Below are 21,092 nucleotides of genomic sequence, written 5' to 3'. Positions count from 1 at the left end.
TGCTGAAGACTGAAACATTGAATTTGAGCCATCATTAAGAGCTGAGAGCCTCATGCTAGAGCAAAGATTTGTAAACCACAGCAGAGCCCCACTAACTTTAGGCTACAAAAGCAGTATGGATCACCATAGTTTAACAAGACCACAGTGTGACAGCAGACAGTGAGGAGATGTACTAATGGTGTCCCAGGCTCTATATCTGGCCACATGACTCCTGTGTGCCTTTCTAAGCATCACATACAGAGAACTTTAGGGCATCTTGTGGTGGTTTGAATGAGAATGGCCCCTGTAGGCTCATATTTTTGAATTCTTAATCCCTAGTTGATGGAACTGTCCACAGTCGTAACATTCTGTTCTTCTAAACTCCAACAGAATCGTCCATTAAGCTGTGCTTACAGCATGCTAACACTACTGTAGCCCACAGCTCCAAAATGTTCCTAAATTCCTCTGCAAACCAGCTGCAAAAGCCCGAGATTGACACGGTCAGGTTTAGTCATAGCAATGGCCACACTTCTCTCATTCCAGTTTTCTATGTTAGTTATTCCATGTCGCTTGGAGACTCTGACAAAACAGCTCGAAGGGGAGGGGAAGAATAGTTTGGCTGATGATTTCAGAGGGTTTCAGTCCATCATAGTGGGAAAGACATGGTGACTAGCCTAACTCATGGCAGCAGAACTGTGGCAGAGACTGTTCACATCACAGAACTAGGAAGCAGAGCAAGAAAGGCCCTTCAGCCGCCCTCAGAAACCTACTTCTGCCAACCGAGCCTCACTTTCTAAAAGCTGCACAGTTTCCCAGAATAGTGCCGCCAGCTGTGGACCAAGTGCTCAAAGTATGAGTGGGGAGAGGGAGCGCATTTCAGACCCAAACCATAATAGTATTTGGTTTAACTGTAATAGGTATATATCTTGATTTTTACAATGTTATTTTTAATCTTCTAACCTGTTTTAAAGGTGGAGAAAATAAAAATCCTTCTGCGAAATGTGGACTTGACTGACATAAAGGTTGGCTCAGTCGAGGAGTTCCAGGGGCAAGAGTACTTGGTCATTGTCATTTCCACTGTAAGTTCTCTGTTTGTGGCCAGCTGACATGTGCTTGAAATTGATGGTTATTTAATGAATGATAGATACATTCAAATGAAATGAAGGACCTGATCTACAGTGTTAACAGACTGGACCACAGGCTCGAGACTCCTACTAGACTCACGTGCTTCCAAAAGTGACTGTAGTATATTGTTTAAGGAAACCGTAAAGATCAGGAGCCCAACTAAAAAGGATCTAGGAAGAAATAGTCAGTGCATAGAGGATAGTGAAAAGGAGGTGTGGTTGCGCACACCTTTGATCCCAGCACTTGGAAAGCAGAGGTAGGCGGATCTCTTTGACTTTGAAGCCCCCCTGTGAGTTCCAGACAGCCAGGGCTACATAGTGACACTCTGCCTCAAAAATACAAAAGATAGTGAAAGACAGACAGCTTGAGAGCAGAGTGGGGCAGATTCCAAAAGAAGCCCCCAGCAGAGGCTTTTATACCACTACACAAGGACAGCTTAACTCTCAAACCTTTTCTTCTAATTTTTAAAGTATTGCCATTGCAAATACGTGCTAATTGCTGATAGAAAATTCAGATGCAAAAAAGAAAATTAAGACCATCTACCTAGATATAACCTGTTAGCATCTGAGGGTCTCCCTGTCTGCAGACAGAATAGTGCTGGTATCAGTCTGTCTCATTTTTTTAAACACAAATAAGGTCATGTTGCTTCCTGACATTTCTGTTTTCGTGTATCAAGAAAAAACCTTAAAACATTATTTTTATTCATCTTTGTGTCTTTTAGGTACGGTCAAATGAAGATAGATTTGAAGATGACCGTTATTTTTTGGGTTTCTTGTCCAATTCAAAAAGATTTAATGTTGCAATCACAAGACCCAAAGCATTGCTGATTGTTCTGGGAAACCCTCATGTGCTTGTCAGAGTGAGTTTGCCAGAACCCTGGGCTGCCATTGTCTTGATGGAGGAAGGGAAGGATGCAGGTCTCAGGAAATGGCTTCTGAGGTCAAATGTGCCCCTGGCACCAGGAAACTCTGGGCCTCCACTCATTTGGCTCTCTTATTCTCATCAGGATCCCTGTTTTGGAGCGCTGCTAGAATACAGTGTTAGCAATGGTGTCTACACAGGCTGTGATCTACCTCCAGAACTGCAGGCTCTCCAAAAGTGAGCACTCCTGTCTGCTTCCTACAAGGTGGGCTGGCTTTAGGACTCCCCAACCCTCCTGTATTGTCTCCCTCAGGACCCCATGCACCCAAACCCACTGAAGCCTCAGGACCAGGTTGGATGCTTTTTTGACTGTTCCTGACCCCTGGGCTGCAGCAGACACTGTCCTGGACTTTAGTGGTCAATCTCACCCTACCCTTGTGTACCTGAACAGGTAAAGCACTGTGGAGGAAAGAGTGTGGCTCCATGTGCTCACTTCTCTGCTCATGCTGTTGCTAGATGGCAGTGTCGGGTTCTGTGGGACACAGATGAGTCGGGCCCGTTGATATACAGCAGCTACAACAGGGAGACATTGCGCCTCACCCTATGGACCCTTAGATCCAGACATGCTTCAGTCTTCTACAACTCTTGTGGCTTCCTGGTCTCAAGACTGAACATTGTGTAGATGGGACCACTGAGTCAAGCTGAGCTGCTCTTGCATCCTTGTACTGACCTTGGTTCACAACAGTTTGTTTCTGCCAGTGGGCAGTCACTGCCACTACCCCCCCCCCAATAAACATTCCAGTAACCCCAGACCCCTTTCTGTCTCTGAATGCACCTGTTCCAGTGATAAGGGTCTTGTCTTTCATTTGCACCCTGCTGGCTACAATCTTTGGAGTTGGCTCCACCATCCCCTGCTCTATCCTGATCTAGATGTGTATGAAACAGCAGGAAAGGCCACCAGCTCCACTCACCTGAGAACTACAGGCCACAGCTGGCTGTGTTGTAGCACCTGAGGACTGAGAAGGGTGTTGGGTGGAACCAGGCCCACGTAGACCCCCATATTTCTGGAAAGGGTTTGTCAGTCAGGGCCTGTCCTGTCCTCCCTGGCCTGTCCCTTTATTCAAGTAGATGCCAGCATCTGAGAGCCTTCCTGGGTTAGGTGAGACAGGCTCTTTGATGGGCCAAACTGGGCTTCCAAGTCTGTGCTCTAGAGGCACTAAGCAAAGAAGTAAAATTCACCAAGCTTCCTCCCCTAGCTTAGGAGGGAGGCCAGCACAGGTGCTGTGGCACTGCTGCCGAAGGAAAACTGCACGTGGAGGCTGCCTCTTTCAGAACCCGTGGTGAGCAGCCTGGAGTTAGCCCTTCTGTGCCGGTGAGGACTGTCCCTGATGAGGGTCTTCCCGTCCTTCAGTCCTGCAGCGTTCCTTACTTCACAGGGCTGGTGGAGCCCACACTGCACCCATCCTAGTACAGTGTTCTCTCCTCCACCCCGGGGACTCAGCCTGGCTCGCTGGAGCACAGAGGTGAAGAGGACAGGGATACTCCTCACAGAAATTTCAAGGGCCTCCACTACCTTGGGACCACAATGGACAAGGCACTTTCCTCAGGCAGAGAATGGAGAGTCTTAGATGGGGGGCTTTGGGTGGAGTTGAGAGCAGCCTCCAACCAACTTTCCCCAGTCTCCTCTCAGCAGGCATGGTGGTGGTATCAGCAGTAGTCACAGCCCTTTATCAGCCCTTCCCATCCCAGGAAAAACCACAGCCTTCATCCTGCCCATGGCCTCTGGGGCCCTAGCCAGGAACACATCTTTCTCTGGATCTTTGAAGGTGCTGCCCTCTAAAGTCAGGGAGCCTGCCCCTCAGTGAGTCTTTTCAGCTGAATTGCTGTCAGGCCTCTTTGGTGTCCTATCCACATCTGTGTCATCCTCTGCCTCAGATCAAAACTCAGTTGCGGTGTGGCCACCCAAAGAGGCTGTGAACCTTAGCAGTATGAGCATGTGCAGGCAGGAGCAATGGTGGGGCTAACACCAGGAGGTAGCTAGCAAGTTCCAGAAAGGTGGCCAGTGACTGGGATGTCCATCAGTGACATGACCTAGTCACCTGAGCACCCAGCTAAGGTTAGTCATGAACCCATGGGCCTCAGCACCCTTCTACCTCAGAAATACCCATCCAGCTCAGGGCTAACCACATCTGTTCCAGCTTGAACTGAATGTTCTGTAGCTAAGACAGGTGTAGGGCACATACTTCAGGGGATCTCTAGAGTGAGAGCGATGAGGTCAAAGGCAGAGGCAAGATGGGCTGAGATGAGCAGCATCCCAGTCGGGAATAGAAGCCAGGAGGGGATGCCTGTACAGGACCTCACACAGAGCAGGCAGCAGCCTGGATAATCAGGGTGAGGGAAGGAAGCCACAGAAAATACAGAGTACAGAAGGCCCTGCTCTCAGGGATGACAACACTACCCAGATCAGTGTGACCACCTGCCAAGCAAGGACCAGCAGTACCTGTAGGCCGGTTGGCAGACAGACAGACTTCAAACTTGGTCATAGCCCCTAGAGGAAATGGAAAATGTGTTTCCTTGCTTATTTTTAAGTTACCTACATTTTTCTTTTAGATTTTACTTATTCTTACTTTATGTGTATGGTGTTTTATGTGCAGTGCCAGCAGAGTCCAGAAGATGGTGTAGGATCCTCTGGAGTTACAATCCATGTGGGTTCTAGGAACCAAACCCGGTTCCTCTATAAGAACAGCCAGTGCTCTTAACTACAGAGCTCTCTTTCCAGCCCCCGTTTCTCATTTTTAAAAGGCTGCTTACAGTGTCACCCCAAGCATACTGTAAATTTTGCCATTCCACAGCAAAGCAGAGCCACCTCTCAGTGTCTCGTGTGGGTGAAAACATGCTAACATTCGACACCACCACTGTCCACCCAAGGACATCCTTCAAACTAGAAATGATGCTTTCCCCTCGAGCCTGTATTTCCACTCTCTGGATTTGAACCCCAGTATAAAATACTATGCTTGTACGTCAGTTGGGAAGAAAAAGTGAGTTTTCTTTCTTTTTTGGCATATATTTTCTGTTGTGTACTCAAAACGGATTTCACATTCATCACCCATGGCCTCAGGAGACAGTGATGAGCTCTGACCAAGGAAGCCCAAGCAAATGCTTGATGCTCCTGACCCTAGAAGGCACCTGGCCTCATTCTGAAGTGGCAGTTCGTGAGTGGGAGTGGAGGGATGGCCACAGAGCAGCTCGGGGCGGAATGTCTCTGTGCTACTGTTCAGGATATTGAAAATGGAGTTGCGTGTTGTGTGGAATGACCTCCGCTTGCTCAGCTCACCTCTTCTCAGAAAGTCTATATAAAGGACTAATTGATTGGTGATCCCATGAAGCTGAACCTCACACAAGAGTTGCACCTGAATTGTCATTCTTAAAGTTATGTCAGTGCCTAATCAAAATGTTGCCAATTTCCATAAAAACTAAACATGGAGGTAAAATTGAATTGGAAATGCATCTTGCAATAGTCCAAATGAGGCCTTTTGTTGTTGTTGTTAGTTCTTTGAGAATTTCATACAATGTATTTTGATGATTTTTCACCCTTCCCTAATTCCTCCTAGATCTACCCCCCACTCTACCCACCCAACTTTGTACATCCCCTTCACCCATCAAATCCAATTTGTGCAGCCCATGTCTTGGATGTGTAGCCTTCCATTGGAATGTGGTCCATTTACCAGGGCAACATTCTTAAAGTAAACTGACTCCTCAGCAGCTATCAGTTGCCACTAGTTCCCTGGCTAGTGGTAAAACTTCACGTCTAATGCTTCTTTCCATGCTGAGATTTGGTCTAGAGTGAGCTTGCAGGGACTGACTAATACTGTCAAATTGATGTGCGCTCACATATGCAGCTGCCCTGTGGTGTCTGGAGGACACTATTTCCTTGTACTCGTCCACCACCTGGCTCTTAAAACTCTCCCTGCCCCCTCTTCAGCAATGACCCCTGAGCCTTGGGAGACAGGATGTGATGTACATGTCTCAATTTAGGGCTGAGCATTCCACAGTCTCTTATTTTCTGCATCTTGGCCAGTTGTGAGTCTCTGTGTTAATCACCACCTACTGCAAATAGGAGCTTCACTGATGAGGATGGAAAGGTGCATTAATTAATCAGATTAGTTAGTACTGTGTTCAGTTAGCAAAATAATAGTAGTGGGATCTCTCAGAGCCTGTGACCCATCTAGCCCCAGGTTCTTGGCCCAACAATGGTTGCCAGGTATGGGGTTCACCTTGTGGAGTGGGACTTAAATCCAATCAAAATGGTTGGTTATTCCCATGCTGTTTACACGACCATTACATCAGTGGGCATGGCATACCAGGCCAGTCATTATAGCTTGTAGGGTTCTCAGCTGGCTAAGATGTGTTTATTCTTCTCCCCTCGGAGTTTACTTAGCACCTTACAGCACTGTGAAAGTTAGCCAGTCGGGATGGAGCTTCCAAGTCAGTACGTGCTTAGTGTCTCATATCCGAGGACTAAAGTCTGTGGTACATCCAGCACTAGGGTCTCACTATCAGGTTCTGAAGGATAACCAAGAACAATGGTAGTGTAACCAAGAACAGTGCAATATTTTGGCATCTATGGAAAGTGAGTGGCCAACAACTCCACTGGGCTTTTTATCTGTCAGCCTCTGGTGTCTAGTAGGGGCATTGTTGCCCCAATATTGGGCAATTCCATTTAAACTCTTTGGTTTTGTCTTTATTATTTTATGTATATGGGTATTTTGCCTGCATGTATGTCTGTACACCACATTAGTGCAGTGCTTGCTTGGAGCAGGAGGAGGATCCCATCCTCTGGAACTGGGATTGCAGACTGTTGTTAGTAGCCATGGGTGCTGGGGAAAAATCTGTGGACCTGAGTTCAATTCCCAACATCCACGTAGTGGCTTATAATGTCTGTAACCTCAGTCCCAGGAAGTTTTCTGGCCTCTGTGTCCACCAAATGCAGGTGGTACGTATACATACATGCAAGCAAAACACCCATACACATAATTTTTTTTAAATAAGGCTCTCAGAGTGGGTAGATAGAGCCCTTGGGGAGGCATGCACAATTAGTTAACAAAGGAAACAACATTTGGAAAATAAAGGAACTGCGGGTCAGAGAAAGACAAGAACTCAGTGAGAAGTGGTCAGTCAATGTGCAAAAAAAACCTAGTAATCAGAGAAGGGCAAACAGAAAAACAATGCAGAGCTCTGGATGATGGGGTATAAACAGCATAGCGCTTCCGAGAAGCCAAGGATGGGGCAGGGAGTACTCAGAGGGCCTCAAAATGACTGCATTGGAAACCTAAGGTGATGGCTTGTCATAAGTAACTGGGGCACCTCAGTGCAGCCAGGAACCCCGGGAATGGAGTGAGATGCGGTTAACAACAGCAGAGAGTCAGGTGAAAGTCAAATCTGTGGAAGCAAGAATGCATCCTTCACAGGTAAGGGCCTTTCAGAGCCGAAAGGGTCAGAGTCGGGCCAGACAGGACAGTTGCCCCCTCCAGGTTCTGCTCCACCATGCACCACCTCCTGGAGCAGTCCGCTTTGGTCTGTGGAGATATTTCCAGACAGCTAATGGATAGTTATTGAAGGAAGTTACTACTACAGGCACACACAAAGACAAGAAAGACAATGATGGAGGATACTGAGCCAGGGAATCGCTCAGGAGGCCAAGGCTGCAGAAGTTTGTGTACAGTAGCTCTTGAGAACAGCACATGTGCGTGGCCCAGGGGGTCAGATGACAGCATGGTGGCAGGAAGCCCCCATGAGCTGGCTCAACTCCATGAATGTTGACTGTGGGGGAAGTTGCCAAGATGCTGGGTTAGCAAGCAAGCATATCCACATGGGGCGACGTCCCATCGCAGCGTTTATCTGAGTGCCCCTGGGTCCGGGACATGGCTGCAGAAAAGAGATATGTGGGGGGCCTTGGAGAGGACGCCCCACATTTATGTGCAGGCTCTAGCCTGAGAAGGGGGGTTCGGGTTTCCTTGCCCTTGTCTGCAACACCCCATAGGGCAGCCTCTGCGCTCATGGGGGGCCAGGACCCGGTGAGGAGCAAGAGAGCTGAGGTGTAGAGCTAGAAACCTCAGGCCACCAAGCAAGATTTGAGCCCACAGCGGGCGATCAGTCCCTTTCAGTGCTCAGGACTAGGGGAGCCAGAGCTCGGCCCAACCCTGATGCTACGGGCTGATCACTGTGAACTCCGTTCATTTCATTTAAAATTTAATTTTTTTTTTTTTTTTTTTTGCCAAGTCATCGCCAACGCCGCAGCTACGTGGCAGGTGGGGGGGAGCAGGGGGCGGAGCCACGCCGCGGAGTTGCCGCAGGTAAACAGCCCCCCTCCCAGGCGGGAGCGGGCCGTGCGGCCCAGGCAGGAGAGCCGCCGCCGCCCCCGGGAGGGACGCAGGGCGCGGGCCGGCTACAGCGCACGGAGGGGGCGGCGGCGGCCCGGCGCCCTGGCAGCCCGACCCCTCTCGCGGGGCGGCAGACCCCCGAGCCCCGCCGCGTCCCCTCTGACACCCCCCTTCCAGCGCCCCGCGCCCTGTGCCCCCGCGGTCACAGTCCCCCTCGCCCCCCGCCGCCCTCTCCGGCGCGCGGCCCCGCCCGCGCCCCCCGCCCGTCCCCCGCCGGGCCGCGCCCCCGCCCCCCATGCACCACCTCCTGGAGCAGTCGGCGGACATGGCGACCGCGCTGCTGGCGGGCGAGAAGCTGAGGGAGCTGATCCTGCCTGGCTCGCAGGACGACAAGGCAGGCGCGCTGGCCGCGCTGCTGCTGCAGCTCAAGCTGGAACTGCCGTTCGACCGCGTGGTCACCATCGGCACCGTGCTGGTACCCATCCTCCTGGTCACCCTGGTCTTCACCAAGAACTTCGCAGGTGAGGCAGGGCGCGCGTCCGCAGGTGTTTAGCGCCCAGCGCTCTGAGCGCGCCGGCTCTCAGCGCCAGGCAGCCAGCTCCAGCTGGACCGCACCCACCTGGCCGGCCGGGCGGGGAGGATTGCCCTCAGGTCTCAGCAGCACAGACCTTGGGCAGCGCCTCAGTCTGGCATGAGGGGTTGAAGCGAGACGGGGCCTCCCAGAGAGCCCTCCTCTGTTTTATTGTTGTTTGGTTTTCCATTCCTTCAGCCTCAAGCCGTGAGGAGAGTAGGCCTGTCAATGGGACTTGGGGTCTGAGTTGTAGAATGTCACAGTGTGGACTGAGGCTTGGAGGAGTAGCCAGTGAGGACCAGAGAAGGATGTTCTGAGTGTTGAGAGCCACTGCTCAGGGAGAGTGAAAATCCCATGATGCTTCACGGGACTCAAGGGGCTGACAGTGTAGGAAATTGAGGGTACTTCTGAGGAGCTCTGAAGTACCCCCCTCCAAAGGTCTTTTGCAGAAGAGGTCAGACATGGCTGGCCTTGGAGGGCACCAAGCGATGATGGCCCAAGAGGCCACCCTTGCTGGCAAAGGCAGTGTAGGTGGAAGATGGGGCAGGTCAGGGAAGAGTGAATAGGCTGAGAGGTCAGGGGGCCTGGTATGAGAGGGAGCACGTGGGTGCACCTGTGGTCATAGCCAGGAAAGTGCACGTACTTGGTGGGCACTGCCTAAGACAACATGTTCAGAACAGAGCAGTAAGCCAAGTGAGGCTCTGGGGAGCTGCCTTCTGGTGACACACAGACAGGAAATAGCGTCTCCCACCTGCAGCTGAGCTGAGGCAAGGACTCAGGCCTAGGTATCCACGTGCACAGGTCTAATTTGTGGCCCAGAGGTGCAGGTTTCATAGCAGGAAGAAGACCGTCAGGCCTCCAGAGTTCCTCTGGAGGTGCAGGCCGCTCTACCCTCTGCAGCTCCTGGGGAACAAGAACAGGTATTTTAATACCCACCTCTTCACCATCCTCCACAGGTGCCTCACCTTTCAGGAAACTCCAGGACCTAGAGATGTCCAACCTGAGAGGAGGCGTCCTTCAGACTGCTTAATACTACCCCAAGGGTGGAGGAAGTTCTCCTGGTCTCCATCCTTGCACACCAAAGGCTCTGACACTCAGGATTAGATGTCCCCATAAGCAAGACAGAAGAATGAGGGCACAGTGGGGCCTCCAGTCACACCCAGGTGTGTGCATAAAGGGGCCTTGGGCTGTGCTGGTCACGGTATCAGTCATGGGGTGGCTGGCTTACAACCACAGACATGTGCCTCACAGTTCTGGGGGCCAGAAGCACAAAATCCAGGTGTGGGGAGGACTGAGTTCTCTCTCAATGCCCTAGAGAATGACAAGGACCCTTTCTTCCTGATTAGCTGGTAGCTGCAGACCATCTCTGGTATTCCGTGGCCTGTAGCTGCACGAGCTTTGTATCGGTCCTCTATTGGGGATTTCCCCATGTCCGTGTCCCTCCCTTGAGTTACAAGGATACAGCAGGGTTAGGGTTACTCTACTCCATTCTCACCTCATTTACATCTGCAAAGGCTTTTCTGTCAGTCCACAGGTATAGATAGGGAAAGGATTTCAGCAGATACTTGGGAACACAGCTTTATCTATGACAGACTTTATAGGGTAGCCTCGGATGTGGGGGTACACATGGACTGATGTGAGCCCTACACTCAGACACTGCCAGCCCAGCTTGTCACCTGTGAGGCCTCCAAACACCCTGCATCCAGCTGGGCCTGGAACCACTGGGATGTCCCCGAAGTCAGCCCTGATCCTGGGCCTGTTCCTTCAAACTCCCTGTGCTTTCCCTCAGAAATGCATGTGCCCACCTGAGGTCCACATGTCTAAGCCCGTCTACCCATGCCAAGCTAGTCCTACACAAGCATGAGGAGGGGTCCTAGTGCCCCTGCAGCATGGACAAGCAGCTGAGCTTGGCCAGTAAGCCTGCTCTTTTCCTGGGAGGACAGAGAATGAACCACCAGCCTTAATCCTACCCTTTGCTCTCCCTGACTTCCTGCATAATTTTGAAGCATTGACTGCTTCTCTTGGGTTTGACTGATGTTCAGAACAGCACGGTAGCCTCTTGTGGCTCTTCAGCATCCTTTTGCCCCACAGAAGCTAGAAGCATCCAGGGACCTCAGGCACACGAGAATCGGGTGTGGGGAAAGGGTGCCTTAATGATTCTTTCTCCGGAGGCCCAAAACTGTGTAGGGACCACTCAGTGAGAACACAGGAGAGAAGACAGGTGCATACTGAGGACCCTGTGCCAGGGCTCTGTGGGGCCTGCCTGAAGGATTTGGGACTTCTGGCCTCCAGATCTGGGAGGTATGTGTCTGCTGTTTTAAGCCAGCCACCCCACTGCTAGTACTGTGACCAGTGTGACCAAGGGTCGCTCCATTTTTTTCTGCATACTCCCGGGTCCTGCCTATAGGGGCATTCAATCCTGAATGTCAGAGGAGGGTGCTGTGTGGATACCCTCTCAGGAGGAGTCCACCTTCCTTGTAGTGGGTCCTGCTATGTTAAAAATGAATTTCCTTGAGCTCAGCACTGCTGATCTCCACCTAGCAGAGCTGGAGATAGAGCTCAAGGTGTAGGGACAGCCCGGGAAAATCTCAGAGGACTCCTGTCTGGAGACCAGCTGGTGATGGGGCCAGGGCTACTGTGAAATCGCTCCCCTGCCACTCAGGCGGGAGCGGGGGAAGGGGAGAAAGGGAAAGAGCCACCAGATTGCTCAGACTCAGACTGGGAGGTCAGCAATGACTTTTTCCTAAAATAGTCAAATAATCAGGTCCTAGGTACCCAGGGGTACTTTTGGTTATCGCCTGGGTGTGACCACCCAGCTCACAGAAGTGGGATGTCACCCAGGAGGGGTCCCATTCTTAGTACTCTTTCTTCGTTAAAGAAGGAAAACTTGAAGTGCCTCATAGATGAGCATAGGTAGTCCTGCACCTGGCCTCTGGCCTTTCCCTGGGCATCCCACCCAGCAGGATGGATCTCAGGGTGGACCTGTGAGAGATGGAGGCACTCGGACGCCAGCCCATCTACTTTTTTCTGTGGCCTCTGAAAGTCAACCCTTTCTGCCCCGGGGATGAGTCTCACCCCTGCAAGGTGGATACTTCTGCAGCACTCAGAAGTATCCACCCGTACCACGGCAGGAAGTTCCAGGATGGAGTACTCCCCCACATACATACACACATGAGGCAGGCAGCCTGCGAGAAGCCAGGCCCACCTGTTATCTGCCCACACTGCTGGAACAGACGAACACAAACCCAGTGGCTTCAAGCGATGTACGAGACTAGGGTGTGGCTCAGCTGCAGAGCGTTCGCTTAGCATGCTGGAGGGCCTGGGTGGACCAGCGCCTTACACACACCAAAAGGCAGACAAGGCCGGCAAGAGAGCTCAGCCAGTAAAGATGCTTTCCCCAAGCCTGACAACTCGAGTTTGATCCCTGGAATCCACAGGGTAGCAGGAGAGAACCAATACCCACCAGTTGTCCGCTGACCTCCATACACATCCCACGGCACACATAACACCCACATACATGCACATAAACACACACATACAAACGTTTCAAAATTAAGGAAAACAGTTGTCCTCCATTTCTGCAGAAATCTGAAGTGAGTGTTACAATATGGGTAAATTGTAGGCAGGGCCAGTCCTTCTAGAATTTCCAGTGGCAAGTCCATTCCCACCTTCAGGACCTAGCTACGTCATGTCATTTGGCTCAGGCCTTCTCTATGCTACCACTGCCTGCCTTTGAAAGGGACTCCTGTGATTCCATTGTCCCACTCAGGTAATCCAGGAAAAGATTTGGACCTGTCCTAGGGGAGGGGGAGCTGAGAGGGCAGTGGTAGCTGTGAGCTGGCCAGAGGCAATAGCCTCAGCAGAACCAGGGATCCCTGGAAAGGCTTTCCTTCCACAAGTGACAAGAGGCGTAAGTGAGCTGGGCTGTTTGCAGGCTGGACCCCAGGAGTGGACTGGAAGTATACCTAATGCTCAAGTCCAGCCCAACCCTGGGCCGAATTCCAAATAAAAACCCTATAGGTCTGTGCTTATATTATTTAGACCTGCTCTTCTGGAGGCCTCAACAAGCACTTAATGCTCTGTGGTCACTGCTGTTGTCTCCATGCCACTGTGACGGGGTAGGCAGTCTCAGCTAGTGCTTGACTGATTAGTAGTTTCCTTGACTAGGAATCTCAGTGCACTCTCATGAGTAGCAGGGTGCCCAGCAGCCCAGGTGTACACACTACTGTCCTCTGGGGAAAGGACCCTCCAACAGCACTCTACAGAGATAGCTCTGTCTGCATTGAGATGGACCAGCTTTTGGGTCTCCTCCTTGAGCACCTGTGCTTACCCAGGCAAGACTCATCACCCCTGGGAAATCCCACAAAAGGGGCCTCACACAGAGAACTCCGTGTAGCCACTGTATCTGGGCAGAGCATCCAGAGTCTGGGTACCTGCCATCCTGCCCAGTTCAGGCCCAGCACGACAAGTCCACAGCATCACCACCCTGTGGTAGCGAGCCATGCTTGAGCCATGTACTCCTCCTCTAAGTCCTTTGGTCTCAGCTGTGCCCTCAGAAGCACCATGCGCCTCTGCAGACACAGGCCAGCGAAGGAGGAGGTTTGGCCCCACTGGATATGCCCATGAGAGTATGGGGGGGGGTCTCCCCTTGCTTGTCCAGCTTGCAGTTTGTGTAACAGCTCTGGCTGTCCTGGCACTCTGTTTGTAGACCAGGCTGGCCTCGAACTCCCAGAGATCCGCCTGCCTCTGCCTCCCAAGTGCTGGGATTAAAGGTGTGTGCCACCACTGCCTGGCCATATTCAAACTCTTAAATTAGTCTTCCAGCTGAGCTGAGTCTCCGCCATCTCCCTGTCTCCATTAACTCAAGGCTAGGTACAGACAGACTAGCCAATTAGATCCTGTTACTTCCTGATCCCAGCACTGTGGTGAAGGGCTTTAAGCTGGAACAGGAGAGGCTTCTAGCTGACCTGCCCTTGGGGCCAGTCTTGAGGGTAAGAGAGATGGCTAAGGAGGAGTTGGCTTGGATTAATGCCATCGGTGACCATAGTCTGGCACCTAGGAATCATGACCCGGTCTGTTGGGCTTTGAGCCTCCAAGTTTTCTGAAAACGAATTAAAAGCATGAGATTGCAGAACAAGGCTGACCGTGGCCCGGTGCTTCAGGACGTGTGCCCACTTAAGCAAGTGCAGCCGGGCCCTTAGTTCATGTGCAGTGGCAGATGTGTCCAGCCTGTGAGGGTTCCCTAGCAGTGTCCACCAGCATCCAGGGTTCCCACGTTTCCCTTCCTCCAGGACAGGGGGACTTGTAAGACCCCTTTCACCTGTCACAGGCCATTTTTTTTTTTTTTTCATGGAATTTGGGCCTCTGTGACTGCGTCTGGTTAGGTGGGAGCATCCAGGCCAGCAGTCCAGGCCGTGCAAAGCCAGTGGCAGGAACTGGTATTCAGTCCGTGTGAGATGCTGAAAGAGGGACCCTGGCTGCCAGCATGGCCTGTCTTGATCCTCTCTAGACCTTGGTTTCTCCTGTACATGCAGGCTCTCTGGCCTTTCTAGACCTAGATAAACAGTACCGGTTAGTTTCTCAGCTTATACAAGCAGGTCTTAACCCCTGCCTACCACCTTGTAAGGATGGGAACTACACACACAACACTGTCGTCAGGACATGGTGAGGAAAGCTGGCCTCCGAGGGGTAGGTCCACTTGAAACAGCAGTCCCTGCATAAGGCAGGCCGCTCTATCAGAGGGGCTGTAGAGTCCATGGACATGAGAGAGCCTGGCTACCTACACAGGTAAGGGAGGGGTCTGAGCAGAGATGGGATCAGGTCTATCCCACGCCCTTCATCCCAAGACCCGGTCTTCCTCAGGCCAGTCCCACCTCTTGCCCTAGCCCATGTCTCCTCTCTACCCTAGAGGAACCAATTTACTGTTACACTCCGCACAACTTCACCCGTGACCAGGCGCTGTACGCCCGTGGCTACTGCTGGACAGAGCTGCGGGATGCGCTGCCCGGTGTGGATGCCAGCCTGTGGCCATCGCTGTTTGAGCACAAGTTCCTGCCCTACGCACTGCTGGCCTTTGCTGCCATCATGTATGTGCCCGCACTGGGCTGGGAGTTCCTGGCCTCCACGCGCCTCACCTCTGAGCTCAACTTCCTGCTTCAGGAGATCGACAACTGCTACCACCGAGCCGCTGAGGGCCGTGCCCCCAAGATCGAGAAGCAGATCCAGTCGAAGGGGCCAGGCATCACGGAGCGTGAGAAGCGAGAGATCATCGAGAACGCTGAGAAGGAGAAGAGCCCTGAGCAGAATCTGTTCGAGAAGTACCTGGAGCGCCGGGGCCGCAGCAACTTCTTGGCCAAGCTGTACTTGGCACGGCATGTGCTGATCCTGCTGCTCAGTGTGGTGCCCATCTCCTACCTATGCACCTACTACGCCACCCAGAAGCAGAATGAGTTCACCTGTGCCCTGGGCGCCTCTCCTGATGGGCCAGTGGGCAGCGGTGGACCCACGGTGCGCGTCAACTGCAAGCTGCCGTCCGTGCAGCTGCAGCGGATCATTGCGGGCGTGGACATCGTACTACTCTGCTTCATGAACCTCATCATCCTAGTCAACCTCATCCACCTCTTCATCTTCCGCAAGAGCAACTTCATCTTTGACAAGCTACACAAGGTGGGCATCAAGACGCGCCGGCAGTGGCGGCGCTCACAGTTCTGTGACATCAACATCCTGGCCATGTTCTGCAACGAGAACCGCGACCACATCAAGTCGCTCAATCGGCTGGACTTCATCACCAACGAGAGCGACCTCATGTACGACAATGTGGTGCGGCAGCTACTGGCAGCCTTGGCTCAGTCTAACCATGACACCACGCCCACTGTGCGGGACTCGGGCATCCAGACCGTGGACCCCAGCATCAACCCTGCAGAGCCTGATGGCTCTGCTGAGCCACCTGTGGTCAAGCGGCCCCGTAAGAAAATGAAGTGGATCCCCACCAGCAACCCGCTGCCACAGCCCTTTAAGGAGCAGCTGGCCATTATGCGCGTGGAAAACAGCAAGGCTGAGAAGCCCAAGCCTGTACGCAGGAAGACAGCCACAGACACGCTTATTGCCCCGCTGCTGGATGCTGGTGCCCGGGCTGCCCACCACTACAAGGGTAGTGGGGGCGATCCCGGCCCCTCCCCTGCCCCACCTGCTGCCTCTGACAAGAAACATACCCGTCACTTCTCCTTGGATGTGCATCCCTACATCCTAGGTACCAAGAAGGCCAAGACTGAGGCAGTACCCCCTGCCCTGCCAGCCTCCCGGAGCCAAGAAGGTGGCTTCCTGTCCCAGACAGAAGAATGTGGGCTGGGCCTGGCTGCAGCACCCACCAAAGGTAGGGAGCCAGGCAGGTGGGGGATGGGGCAAGATGTAGATTCCCGGGGATCCCCCAAGCAGGAAACTGGCAGTCCCCGTGTCTAGGGCACGAGGGCAGAAGACACCACAGAACAATGTAGATGAGGTGGCAGCCAGGCTAGCTAGAGCTTGTTGACAGCAGGGCCAGCTGATGGGTTGCTCCTAAGGTGAGGTGGAGGCCTAATAGGAGTCTGGATGCTCCCATAAAGCAGAGGATGAGGAGGAAGGCAGGACTGTGGCCACACATCTCCTTCGGTCAATAAGGGCTTCAGACAGCTGTGAGCCACTGCGGGCGGGCGGGCGGGTGGAGGGTGTTTAGCAAACAGCACTGCTATTCACGGGTAGCGAGACTTAGCTGGGCAGGCTGCTAAGTGCAAGGGTGCCTGCCATCCATAGAAGCTAGGGGCCCAGCAGGTCCCGTGGGTGACACTGGGAGGGCCTTAGGAGCCAGTGAGCTAGCCGGTGAAATGCCTGTGTTCCTGCCTGTTTGCAGATGCTCCACCCCCCGAGAAGGAAATCCCATACCCCACAGAGCCTGCCCTGCCAGGGCTTCCATCTGGGGGCCCATTTCACGTCTGCTCACCCCCCGCGGCTCCTGCTGCTGCCCCCCTGTCACCAGGCAGTCTGGGCAAGGCTGACCCCCTCACCATCCTCAGCCGAAATGCCACCCACCCCCTGCTCCACATCAGCACGCTCTATGAGGCCCGGGAAGAGGAGGAAGGAGGTCCCTGTGCACCCTCAGACATGGGCGACCTCCTCACCATCCCCCCACCCCAGCAGATCCTCATCGCCACCTTCGAGGAGCCAAGAACAGTTGTGAGTACTGTGGAGTTTTGAGGGGCAAGGCCTTCCAGGCTGCCAAAAACTCTCTGCATGAGCCAGGGATGGCCCAGCTGAGCCTAGCCTTGAGTAGACCTGAACTCTGCTCACCCAGTACTGCCTACACCCCCAGCCTCCTGTCTGCATGCCACGGGGCCCAGCACTCCTTCCCCTGGCTCACCATGGCATCCACGGGTGCAGGCTGGGGCTAGAGCGCAAGGTGGGGGGTGGGGTGCCCACCCTGGCATCAGGCGCCCCCTGTGTGCTGGGCCACAAGAGAGAGAGTTTATTTTTTTTGTGGGTTTTGTTGTGTGCTGAGACAACTCAGCAGACCCAGTTGGGCCCAGCCTAGGGTGTGTGAGGAGGAAGCTGAGGATGGTGGCACTGACCTCAGGACAGACCCCAGGGGTCACTCACTTAAGGGCCTGGCCCCTGCAGAGGGACCTAATGCCTTCAGGTGGGGGAACCGAGGGCTGCCCCAGGTCCAAATCAACATGCACTTTCTCCTCCTAGCCTGACACACACTTTATTTTACTATGATTACTGTAACTGACGAGCTTATTTATCATCAGGAGAATTAGGGTGCATTTAAAGCAAAGGATGGTGTGTGTGTGTGTGTGTGTGTGTGTGTGTGTGTGTGTGTTAAGCAGAGGTGGGTGTGAGTGTGCAAGTGAGCAGGTGTGGGTATAAGTGCTGCTCGAGTTTGCCAGAGGACACAGTGCCCACGCGCCAGCAAGCTCATGAACAAGTAGGGGACAAGCGTGGTGTGGCGAGCCTGAGCGTCTGTGAGTGTGCGAGTGGTACCCACGTGAGCAGTGGGTGAGAGCAGGCCTAGGCACCAGGGTGCAAGTGAGGGAAGGAATACAACGCAATAACCACATCCCCCTCCCGGGTCCCCAGCTGCTGGCTGGGCTGCTTCCCATGGGAGTCCAGGCCCCACTGGCCCCACCCCTATTACCTCAGCCACGCGCCACGTGACGAAGTATTAACAAGGTAGCACCGAGCATATCAATAAATACTATTCTGATAACTCCCTGTGCTTTGAGGCCCTGCCTCCCTGTACTAACTAGTGCTGCCTGCAACACCCATCCACACCTGGGCATCTCTGGGGGGCCACTGAGTCACAGTGGGCAGGGCCAGGCAGCCCGGGATGCAAGAACATCAGGCCTCCACCCGGAAGTGTGAGGAGGGGGACCATGGGGTGCTGGGTTGTGGGGCTGTGGGGGGACAGAGTATTAAGGGAGTTCTCTGGGGGAGGGACAGAGTATCTTAGTTACTGTTCTATTGGTGTCTGTGAAGAGACACCATGACAGAGGTCACTTAAAGAAGGAAGCATTGAATCGGGGTTGGTTATCATTCCACGAACGACGTGGCGGGAGCACAGCAGCAGTCAGGCATGGCAGAGGAGCCCAGAGCTACATCCTGATCTGCAGGCAGGAAGCCGAGGGAGTGGCTCTGTCTGCTGAAACCTCAGAGCCCACCCCAGTGACACACCTCCTCCAACGAGGCCACATTTCCAAAGCCTTCCTCAACAACCCACCATCTGGGAACCAAATACTTAAATATATGAGCGTACCGGGGCCGTTCTTCAAACCACCACAGACAGCCTGCCTGGCCCCAGGCGCTGTTAAGTGCATTACCAGGGACCACAGAGCTGGCAGGATCCGGAAAGGGTTCTTGGTTGGTAGGTCCTGGCTGTGGTCAGGATGCACTTACCATGTTCATCAGAAGGTCCACAATAGAGTTTCAACCTCAGGCCCAGGATTCAGTTAGACAAAACTGGCCCTATAGAGCGGCATGCCCTGCAGGCCAGGGTAGGTGACCCTGTGGGTGTGAACAAGAGAATCCTTGGAGACAGGTGACTGAGGAAGCTAGGCCAGGAATTCATAGACATTCGGGGGCATAGGTCATATCTGAAAAGAGAGAGGCTCAGCTGAGATCAGAACAGCCACCTCTGCCTGGCTTGTGCCTCCTGAAAGCTTACCTAGCCATGGGACAACCCTGAGGTGGGCAGGGCAAAATGTTCCCATGTCCTCCACTGCCGCAGTCCAAGCCTAAGCATGCTGACCATGCAGAGACCACATTCTGGCTTGATTATTTGTTTTAAAATGTTTTGTTATTATCCACTTAAGGCCAAAACAGATCACAGGACCCCTGCCACTGATTTAGTTGGGGGATACAGGGAACCAATCCCGGGGCTTGCATATGCTAAGCAAGTGTTCTATCGCTGAGTTACACCTCCAGCTCAGATACCTGCCATAGGAAAGGTGTTTCTTGTTCACAGACAATAGAGGGGACATCCCACATCACGCAGGGTCACACCAAGGAATACCGGGGTGAGGCACTGGCAGAGAGATAGCCATCCCCAGGAAGGGACAGATCGGGCAAGTGAGAGACGGAGGATCCTCCAGTGTGGATCCATCCTTCTGTGGGTGCTGGACTCAGACTGTGCCTAATTCCTGCCTTGGAGTGACTGGGACAGGTGGATAGTGGCCAGACTGTGGGAAAGGGGTAGTGATGGGCACTGCACATAGTGTTACCTGCCTGCTCTGGGGAGTGGTCTGCCTTAGAAGACGGGCACCTGTCCAGAGCCAGCAAAGCTCCCAAGTCAGCAGATGAGACTCTAGAAGACAGCCAGGTGTGGCACCACAGCATTTAATCCCAGCACTTGGGAGGCAAAGGCAGGCAGATCTCTGAGTTTGAGGCCAGCCTCATCTACATTGTAAGTTCCAGGACAGCCAGGGCCTCATAGTGTGACCCTGTCTCAAAGTCAAACCAAAAACCACAGTACAATACAGAAATGCACCCTGTCCTCAGAAAGCCCACCCTAAGCTGATGCTGGACACTGTCCCTGGCATTCCAGGCAGTACGCAACATTTCCACACATTCTAGGAAGGGGCTTCTGAGACCCCAAGGAACCCTGGGAGAACAGCTTGCTGCCTCCAGGCTGCTTGCTTCCCTGGAGAAGATGAGCCATGGTACCATGGCCCACACCCACAAATTGGCCCCTTGATGATGATGAGCAGGCATGGCAGCTAAAGTAACCCAAGAAAACTCGGGGTGCTGGCATCTTTCCTGCTCCCTGGCTCTCTCTGCTCACATACCCATCTGCTTCCTGCACGTGGCATATAGTCCACCCTGCATGCATTATATCCACTCCCTACAGCTCAGCCTGAACACCCTGGGGCTTGCTTGGCTCAGAGGGGGAGACACTCCGATTCTAGGGAGCCACTGGTCTGCGTGGTACCAAGTCCATCTGCTGTACCTTCCTTATAGTCCCTGTTTCCCTGTTCATGAAGGGAAGTACCACAGAACGTTCAGACAGTGTCTGGGCATGCTGTCCCGGAGCTTATACAGAGCAGAAGTAGTCATGGGAGAGGCTGGGCCCACTGGAGCTGGCTCTTTGGGAGAACCAAGGCCAATAAAGCAGCCACTTCTCACCTCTATTCTTGGATTAAGCCTAGAGGGACCTCTCGGAAGAGTCCTGTCTGGAAGAGGTTGGTGCTGTGAGTAAACAATGCTGTCTCTGTGTGCTGACCTTCAAGGGGCTGCTTCTGGGGAAGGGGCTCAAGTCAGTGTCCTGCAGAAGCAGACAGTGAGTGAGTTCCTGTTTCTTCACACCTTATATACCTTTCTCAGGGGTCCTGGGCATCCTCCCATCTTACTCCTCAGAAGTGTCCTCTGGCTCCATGTTCCCATTAGCTAGTCGTGATCCCTGGGGTCACACTGAGCTGAGCCCCTTGCCAACTTGGGGCTCCCTTTCTGGCCTCTGCCTTAGCTCTACTTCCGTGGGACCTGTCTGGTTCAGGTTGTCTTCGCCGTTCTCACACCTGACCTCTTTCTTGCTGTGCCCCTCAAAGCTAACTGGGAACCCAGGAAGGCTTTCCACACTGTGTACTCACAATTGCTTCAGAAAGCTCCTTTCCCTTCCTAGGGGCTCTGGGCACCTCTGGCCATGTCGAATC

The 21,092-nt window shown here is 53.2% G+C and overlaps 2 protein-coding genes across 4 annotated transcripts in view; both read left to right on the top strand.

The window, feature by feature from the left end:
* Mov10l1 (Mov10 like RISC complex RNA helicase 1) overlaps nucleotides 1-2,777 on the top strand; it is a 76,630-nt gene extending 73,853 nt beyond the window's left edge. Inside the window, exons 24-27 of one of the 2 annotated variants that reach the window (XM_059248130.1) lie at nucleotides 951-1,058; nucleotides 1,826-1,963; nucleotides 2,111-2,202; nucleotides 2,417-2,777. In XM_059248130.1, coding sequence (XP_059104113.1) covers nucleotides 951-1,058; nucleotides 1,826-1,963; nucleotides 2,111-2,202; nucleotides 2,417-2,420 — 342 coding nt within the window. In that variant the 3' untranslated portion in view covers nucleotides 2,421-2,777. Of the gene's footprint in view, nucleotides 1-950; nucleotides 1,059-1,825; nucleotides 1,964-2,110; nucleotides 2,231-2,416 lie in introns of both variants that reach the window. The other variant, XM_059248129.1, reaches the window with a different exon arrangement.
* A 5,863-nt stretch (nucleotides 2,778-8,640) lies between these two features.
* Nucleotides 8,641-18,157, top strand: Panx2 (pannexin 2). Of its 2 annotated transcripts, none has more exons than XM_059247706.1 (3): nucleotides 8,641-8,866; nucleotides 14,825-16,288; nucleotides 16,802-18,157. In XM_059247706.1, exons 1-3 carry the CDS (start codon nucleotides 8,641-8,643, stop codon nucleotides 17,143-17,145), a joined length of 2,034 nt encoding a protein of 677 aa, XP_059103689.1. In that variant the 3' UTR covers nucleotides 17,146-18,157. The 2 variants fall into 2 exon arrangements, with proteins under 2 accessions (XP_059103689.1, XP_059103688.1); XM_059247705.1 differs by lacking the exon at nucleotides 8,641-8,866 and adding an exon at nucleotides 9,929-10,079.
* Nucleotides 18,158-21,092: the final 2,935 nt, after the last annotated feature.

The sequence above is a fragment of the Peromyscus eremicus genome, chromosome 20 (assembly GCF_949786415.1).
Source record: "Peromyscus eremicus chromosome 20, PerEre_H2_v1, whole genome shotgun sequence".
Classification (NCBI taxonomy): Eukaryota; Metazoa; Chordata; class Mammalia; order Rodentia; family Cricetidae; genus Peromyscus; species Peromyscus eremicus.
Note: the sequence above shows the minus strand (reverse complement) of the source record. Positions and strands in the feature narration are given on the sequence as shown.